The 8002-nt window shown below is 35.8% G+C and overlaps 2 protein-coding genes across 4 annotated transcripts; one reads left to right on the forward strand and one right to left on the reverse strand.

The window, feature by feature from the left end:
• Positions 1 to 589: 589 nt before the first annotated feature.
• LOC109180185 (pentatricopeptide repeat-containing protein At1g03540-like) lies at positions 590 to 7514 on the reverse strand. Of its 2 annotated transcripts, XR_002054045.1 has the most exons (3): positions 6935 to 7066; positions 6655 to 6773; positions 590 to 1059 (listed from the first exon to the last, which is right to left on the reverse strand). XR_002054045.1 is itself a non-coding variant. In XM_019329672.1 (2 exons), the coding sequence occupies exons 1-2, from the start codon at positions 7463 to 7465 to the stop codon at positions 6764 to 6766; spliced, it is 402 nt and encodes a 133-aa protein (XP_019185217.1). In that variant the 5' UTR covers positions 7466 to 7514; the 3' UTR covers positions 6699 to 6763. The 2 variants fall into 2 exon arrangements, 1 of the variants encoding a protein (XP_019185217.1); XM_019329672.1 differs by lacking the exons at positions 590 to 1059; positions 6935 to 7066 and adding an exon at positions 7074 to 7514 and having other exon boundaries at positions 6699 to 6773.
• LOC109180183 (patatin-like protein 1) lies at positions 4373 to 6847 on the forward strand. 2 transcript variants are annotated; one of them, XM_019329670.1, is made up of 7 exons: positions 4374 to 4608; positions 5212 to 5393; positions 5482 to 5668; positions 5754 to 5915; positions 6005 to 6307; positions 6412 to 6587; positions 6682 to 6847. In XM_019329670.1, the coding sequence occupies exons 1-7, from the start codon at positions 4471 to 4473 to the stop codon at positions 6761 to 6763; spliced, it is 1230 nt and encodes a 409-aa protein (XP_019185215.1). In that variant the 5' UTR covers positions 4374 to 4470; the 3' UTR covers positions 6764 to 6847. The 2 variants fall into 2 exon arrangements, with proteins under 2 accessions (XP_019185216.1, XP_019185215.1); XM_019329671.1 differs by lacking the exon at positions 6682 to 6847 and having other exon boundaries at positions 4373 to 4608; positions 6407 to 6523.
• Positions 7515 to 8002: the final 488 nt, after the last annotated feature.

Consider the following 8002-nt stretch of genomic DNA (forward strand, 5'->3'; position numbering starts at 1 on the left):
TAATAACAAAAGTTGGCCTGGGTTCGTCTGGCAATCCTATTTCCCACCACCCAAATCAAATAGAAAAGGACAGGACTTTTCAGCACATCCCACTTGCCTTTGCCTACCCTTTAATAATCAGGGGCTCAGATACAACTTCCAACGACAAACAGGAGTGAGACACAACTGTATTCTTGTTTCAATTTAATTCTGTGTGCACAAGTTTGGAGTTGAGTTATTATTCACATCTTATTGTCCTTAGAATAAGATATGATCATATTATTCATATTAGACTTATTCATTTTATATGTAACTAAGTGGTTTAAAACTAAGATATGTAAATAAGACAACAGTAATATAAGATAAATTGATTAAAACGTCCAAAGCCCAACATTAGCAATAAGACAAGGGAATGTGAGATTACCTAAAAAATTGGAGGATATCTCACACTCCCTTCGAATAGCTAAAAACTTAATGCGGAGGTTATCTGACATTCCCTGAAAAAGTTACCTGAACCAAACATGAGAATCTTATATTACCAAGCAAATATAAAATTGGTTATCTTATATAACCTGAACCAAACGCCCCCTTGTTTGTGACAAGTGAGCTCTCTTTGTGTCTGAAAAAATTTCGAAATAACCCAGATTCAATTTACACAAGTGACAATTTCCCCACAAGTGACGATCCCCTGGGCCAGCTCCTGAGGATTAGTAGATTCAATCTAATCCTAAAACCAAAACTATAACTCACCCCAGCCTGAATCACTATGAGGTTTATGCTAGCTAGAAACTAATATGATAATGAGCATAAATATATTCATTTCTGATCTGATCCTCTATACAAACACTTTCCTCAGCTCGACCAAACTGGGAATTGCAAGACATAAAAGGGAACTCTTTTCAATGGTTTTATTTGAAGTTAATTAGCAAAAGCAAGCAGGAGCTGCAGTGTATCAAGTACTTTCCAAGTGCATGTGGAAAGTGACAGCTAGGAGTTGGGTTCTTTTCAGATTCACTTAAACCTATAGAATCATATCGAAGCCACCAACTTCTTGAGGGCCCTTACCACTTGTCTTGGTTGCTGCACAAGTCAAATTAAGCAAATGATAAAATATCTTTATGTGCTTCTCTCTTCATTGACTCCTATTCAAAGTGTTCAAACCACAAACTAGAAAAAGTAATTTGTAGAGATAGCTTAACTGGTTGACGAATCCAAATAAATTAATAGTTAGTGATAAAAATGTAAAATCTGTAAACAGTTGAGACATATCTCACGGTTATTTCCTCTGTCAACTCTTTAAGACAGATAATATAGAGGTTTTTGAAAAACAATAGCTTTAAAACAGAAATTACAAGGGTTTTCGGAATTTGGGTGCAATTTTACTTCCTTTTAAAAGAAGTAGATTCTTCCCGGCCAAGCTCCTCGACTTGAGGAAACCTAGCTAGCTACCAGTGTTGTCCCACGCACTAAACTTTTAAAAGACACACCAAAAGGGACCACGGGGACTAAAACAAACAAACATCATTTGACTGTGTGTTGTGCCATATTTGCATGGTGTGGGTGGTGATTATATTGAGTGGTGCTGTAGGCTTGAATCATTAGGGTTATGCAAACCATACAAAGTCTTGGGAGAATCTTTTCAGGATCTTGATGAATTTTATATGGCAGTATTGTATTTATTGCTCTCTCTTTTTCCTCTTTTATGCATTCCTCTTTTTCTCTTTTCTTATTCACGTTAGACGGTGAGTATTCGTTACGTGTTATAGTTCAAAACAGGCCGAAACGCATATCCCAAGGACAAAAAAGTACGTAGAGCTGAGCTTAATTCAAGTGCCTGTTTCTATTTTCTGTTACACTTTCAGCTTATAGAGAGACGTACTCCTTTAAGGAACGTATAGTTGGCAATAACATATTTGAGAATGACTTAAGGGACAATGGAGAACTTCTTTCTGAGAAAAGGTATTGGGTTTTTGGTGTGTTTTGAATTCATTCTAGTAGGGTTTGGGGTGGTCAGGTATTCAATATTTCCGGACTCTATACAATCCCTAAACCTTCCATTCGGAAAAGAGATGCATGTGCCCACCTCAGCCAAGTTGGTTGAGCGGTTGTCTTGATAATCACAAAATTTTAAGTTTAACTCTCCGTAAGAACTGTCTATTATTGAAAATTATGCTATGGAAACGTGTTCACCATGCGCATGATGAACACATGGGTAGATCTATAATTTCTATGCTGTAGAAATTATAAATCTACAATACGGTATAGAAATTATGAATCTACAGTACGGTATAGAAATTATGAATCTACAGTACGGTATAGAAATTATGAATCTACAGTATAGATGTTATAAATCTACAGTATAAAAATTATGGATCTACAGTTTAGAAATTATGGATCTATCCCGTGTTCATCATGCGCATGGTGAACACGGTTCCACAGCATAACTATTGGTCTATTATATTATTGGCTTTATTGGTTTGAGTCAGCTCAGATTACAAGAAAGACTTTACTAAGAACGCACTTTCAGATAGGATGAACTTACTAAAAATAAACATGTAATATATATTGGGAAATTCTATTCACACAACTTATTTTACTATTTGCACCACCTATTTAATAGGTCAAACCACTTTATAGGTGGTGCTAATTAAAAAGTGCTATTTGCACCACCATCATTTAATGTGGTCAAAGACTAATATTTATTTTATATATTTTTTTTTTACAATCAAATTATTAATTTCTTTTATAATATATATATATATATATATATATATATATATATATATATATATATATATATATATATATATATTAAACCCCTCGCCTTCTCCGGTGAGAAGGCATGCCCATCGCCTTCTCGCCGGAGAAGGCGATAGTTTCCTTTTTTTTTTTTTTTAATTTTAATGAATTAAATTTTGAATTAATTAATTATTACTTAAATCTAATAAATGCAGTTTTACTAAGGTGGTGCAAATAGCATTTTGACCACCATTAAGCTATTTGCACCACTTATGTATTTATTATAAATTATCACATTTTTATATTTTCAATGTACTTTATACCCCATTTTAATCAAAGGGTTGTGCAAATAGCAACACCCTATATATTATATTAAAAATGAATGTGTATTAATGTCTATCTTGCAAAGTGAGCCTCATGACACGAGATATGGTTTGCCGCGTGGTGGAGGGAAGAGAATTATCAAAAAAAATACAACAATCGGCCCATGTATGATATATTCACCTAGTGGATAAAAATCGCAAACTATGCTGTGCATCCGTATGCACCATGCATGATGCATACGAATGCAAAAACGACGTCGTTTTAATAAAACGTGTGTCTCCCCTTAAAAAAAATTCAGGTTCGATTCCCAGCAACAATATATGAACTAAAATTCCATAATCGATGAACTATAATTCCATAATCTAATCTATGAACTAAAAATTCCAGAATGAATGAACTAAAATTCCATAATCTATAAACTCAAATTTCAGAATCGATGAACTACAATTCCATAATCGATGAACTATAATTCCATAATCAATGAACTATAATTCCATAATCAATGAACTAAAATTCCAGAATGAATGAACAATATAATGTTGTTGCTGGGAATCGAACCTGAATTTTTTTTAAAGAGGAGACGCGCGCTTTTTAATAAAACGACGTCGTTTTGGCATCCGTATGCACCATGCATAGTGCATACGGATGCACAGCATAACGATTGGTCTACTCCCTCCCTAACCTTCCTTCACCCAAGCGGCCAAGCCCATATAAGAAGTATGATACAATTAGCCCAATGTGCCTGGTGACTACTAATTGGACTGCTGAAAGTGCTAACCCAATTAGCTCATTAAACAAAATGTTGAAAGTTGCCTCGAAATGGGTAGACTATAATTCTCATACCAGAAAGTCACGAATTTAATTTTTGTCAATACTCCTCTCAGACTAATCCACTACACATGGTCTTTTTAGTACATTTTATCTCTCTTGTGGTTTACAAATTATTACACAAAAACAATACACCCTCAAATAGTGATTGCGTGTTTCCCTCATCATCCAAAAAAAAAATGTTTAAAGCTTAAGGGCTAAGCTAAGGCATAGACAATCAAAGACAGTAGTTAAACATGGTGTACTTTAGTTATAGGCTTGAAGCTAGAACATGTGTGTATGTTGCTTGAATTTCCAAACAATCTTTTTTCTTATACATTTAATGGATAAATAATAAAAAAATAATGATAAATGAAGGTTGTATACACTCTTGAACAAACATACCATAATTAATAGCTCTATAAATTAATATACGTACGGTACGGTACGATGCATGTAATGCTATTCAAATTGAATATGTACGGATCTGGACTATAAGTTTCCATGGCACGTAAACTTCTCCCATCATATATATTTCATTTTCTTTTAGTCTCTTTAGTTTTGTTTCGATTTTATTGAGTAACTTTTCGTCACAAATTGTGAATTTTTTGTTAGCCTGAAATGGAGGGAACATCTGTTGTTCCACCAAATCGGCCACCCAACAGCGGGAAGCTGATTACAATCCTTAGTATTGATGGAGGAGGAATCAGAGGAATCATCCCTGCTGTCATCCTTTCTTATCTAGAGTCTCAGCTTCAGGTAATTCTAGTTAGCCGCTAAAACTCAAAAAAGGTAGCATCCCCAGGAACAACCGAGCCCAAGTTCGTTAGGTTGTTGACTTGATAGTCACAAAGTTACAAATTCAAAATTCCCAGCTGGAGCAGCCTATTGGCCTTCAAGTCGGCTATGGACAACCCTAAGCTGGTTTACCTCCTTGTAGTCCTTTGCTAACTAAAGTCACAATATAAGGTTTCTCAATGTATTAGTGAAGTGACTGCAAGTTACCCTTCTCACTAAAAAACGTATTGGCTCTGTTTGGTAAAATGGTGAGCCTATCAGCCAATTTTGATTTATTTGACAACTATTAGTTGTTTGACTTGATTAAACAAAATATGAGTGTTTGATTAATTAGTTTTTTTGTAACAACTTATTGCTCCAAAATGCTAAAATTCAAAAAGTTGTTCAAAGTAGTTTTTTCAATCAGTTTTTTAAGAAAGTCATTTTGCATGTATCAACTATCAGCTAACAGCTAATTTACCAAACACTTTTCTACAATCAGCTAATGCTATTAACTAGTTAAACCACTAATCCAATCATCTAACAGTTATTTACCAAACACCTCCATTGATTTTGTGTTTGAAGGAATTAGATGGTGAGGATGCAAGGATTGCAGACTACTTTGATGTGATTGCAGGAACAGGAAGTGGTGGTCTGATGACAGCATTGTTGACTGCTCCTAACCAAAACAGACGCCCTCTCAATGCTGCAAAGGATATAATTCCATTCTACCTCTACCACTATCCCTATATTTTTCAGCAGATTAAGTAAATTAAACCTCTACTTAGGTATCCATGTTTGGTCGTTTGGTATAAATCCTAAAACATTTTTCATTGTTGTTTGATGATGTTGTAGAGGGCCATTCGGTAAGGTCATAGATCAAGGGAAAGCCTTAACGGGGCCTAAATATGATGGCAAGTATTTTCGCAAACTTATAATGCATGTGTTGGGAGGCACAAGGTTGCACCAAACATTGACCAATGTGGTTATTCCTACTTTCGATATCAAGAATCTTGAACCAATCATCTTCAACTCATACGAGGTGCTAGCTAGTCCCAGCCCAGGTTTCTGTATTATGTTCTTTAGATGTACAAGTAAACGTATTTTCTGTTTTTTATTACGTGAAGGCACTACAAGGTTCCATCTTGGATGCAAAACTCTCGGACATATGCATTGGTACAACGGCTACACCAACCCATATGCCACCATACTATTTCAAGAACAAGGATGTTCAAGGAAGGCAACGAGAGTTCAACCTCGTTGATGGAACTATTGTAGCTAATAACCCGGTATAAGTTAGTATTAATCTCAATAGATACAGTTATTTATATATAGACTAATAAGGGCACGACTTAACTGGTTGACCAATCCAAAACAGACATTACTTGCTGTCAATGAAGTGACTAAGCAAGTGCTGAAGGGACACCCAGATTTTTACCCTGCAAAGCCTTTGGAATTCGACCGCTATCTCATAATATCTATTGGGACAGGCTCTGCAAAGAATGAACACAAGTACAGTTCTAGAACTGTGGCAAAGTGGGGGATGTTTGACTGGCTGTTCAATGGGAGCTCTACTCCATTAATGGAGGCTTTTCATCAAGCTAGTGGAGCTACGGTTGATCTTCAGAGCTCTGTTCTCTTCAAAGCTCTTCAATCAGAAGATAAATACATCCGAATCCAAGTATGTGTGTGTATATATATATATATATATCATCCTAGAATCAAGATATATTAATGGTGTCCTAGTCTTAAAATGGCTTTGTTTTGCATGCAAATTAAGTGCAGGATAATACACTGACTGGGGCTTTGTCCTCTATGGATGAAGCAACTAAGGAGAATTTGGGAAATCTTATCAGGGTTGGAGAGAATCTATTGAGAAAACCCGTTTTCAAGGTTGATCTAAATACTGGAGAATATAAACCAGTGAATAACGGAGAAACCAACATGGAAGCACTTCAAAAGTAGTATTAATTGCATAAACTAAATATGTCTTTTTGCTATATGATGAGATAAAAGTATTATTCTAACCTTTATCCTTCTTTCCTTTACCGGCAGGTTTGCAAAACTTCTTTCGGATGAAAGGAAACTGCGGCTTTCACAATTGTCTCTTCCTTTGAGTGATTATGTACCCTTCTAGTTAAGGAGTACTGCAAAATGTAAGAAATCTGTGTAAGAAAAGCCTTCAATCAATAATGGCAACCTTTACAGGAGCCAAACTTTAGACTTAGGCGTTAAACAAAATGATAAAAGTTCAGTTTCCAGTTGCAACATTTCCATTGCCAAAGCAAGAAAATTGTTGCACACGTACCCTGAAATCAATCATCGAATTCCAAGAAAGCAAATCTCTCTCCATCATCAAATCAAAAACCAATCTACCACTCCTAAGGTCCCCAACTTCCAAGCAAGAATACAATGAAAATGCTCTCAGAACTCTCGGAAACACATACTTATCGGGCAAAACACCCTTGAATTTCATCTCGCAATAAGTTCTAACGCACTCATAAAACAACCCATTCCGGGAAAAGAAGGATAGGAGTGCCGTCCAGGCGAACACATTCGGCTGTGGCAACTCATCAAACAGATGGCGCGCAGAACTTACATCATCACAATCACCGTACATTTGGAATAATTTAGTGATGATAAATGGATTCTCGGCAACTCCATGTACAATTATCTGTTGATGGGTCTGTTTTCCAGGACGTAATGATTTGAAATTGCTGGAAAGCTGGAGTAAGCGATTGAGATGGATACCTAAGAGTGGTCCGGTAAAGTGTGCTGGCAGAGATGAATATGCCCTGTAAAAATTCCATAATTTCATCAAATTTAAAAGCTCCCTCATGCCCGGACAATATTATAGAGCTCCTCGCATAATTTAAAGTTTCGCTTGAATTCCCCCTTGAAACATTGAAATTGCTTCTCCCAAAAAAATAAAATAATAATAAGATCCCAATTGATCACTGAATACTTGAAAATACAATTACAGTATTGAATAAAAAAATGCAATTAAATTACTAAACACGCCAAATAGATACAATTTCACAGATAACGTGTTACTATCCATTTAATCAAGTTATCTGTTAAGTTACTTGTTTAAGTTGAAAGGTGAGTTGACATTTTAAATAACTTTTAATATTAAACTTTAAAAATAAAATAAAATAAAACAAATAAAAAATAAAGGGCCACCCTGGGGTGCATGAGACGAAGGACTTGTCTCACGCCACCCTCCCCCCACCCCCCACCCTCCTTCCTTAGTCTCCGTCGGAGACGTAGATAGACTCTTCGTCTCTGGTCGAAGACGAAGACAGACTCTTTGTCTCCAGTCAAAGATGAAGAAGGGGGGTGGTCGACGGTCACCTTAACACTTTTATTTTTTTTA

The sequence above is a fragment of the Ipomoea nil genome, unplaced genomic scaffold, assembly GCF_001879475.1.
Source record: "Ipomoea nil cultivar Tokyo-kokei standard unplaced genomic scaffold, Asagao_1.1 scaffold1026, whole genome shotgun sequence".
Taxonomy (NCBI): Eukaryota; Viridiplantae; Streptophyta; class Magnoliopsida; order Solanales; family Convolvulaceae; genus Ipomoea; species Ipomoea nil.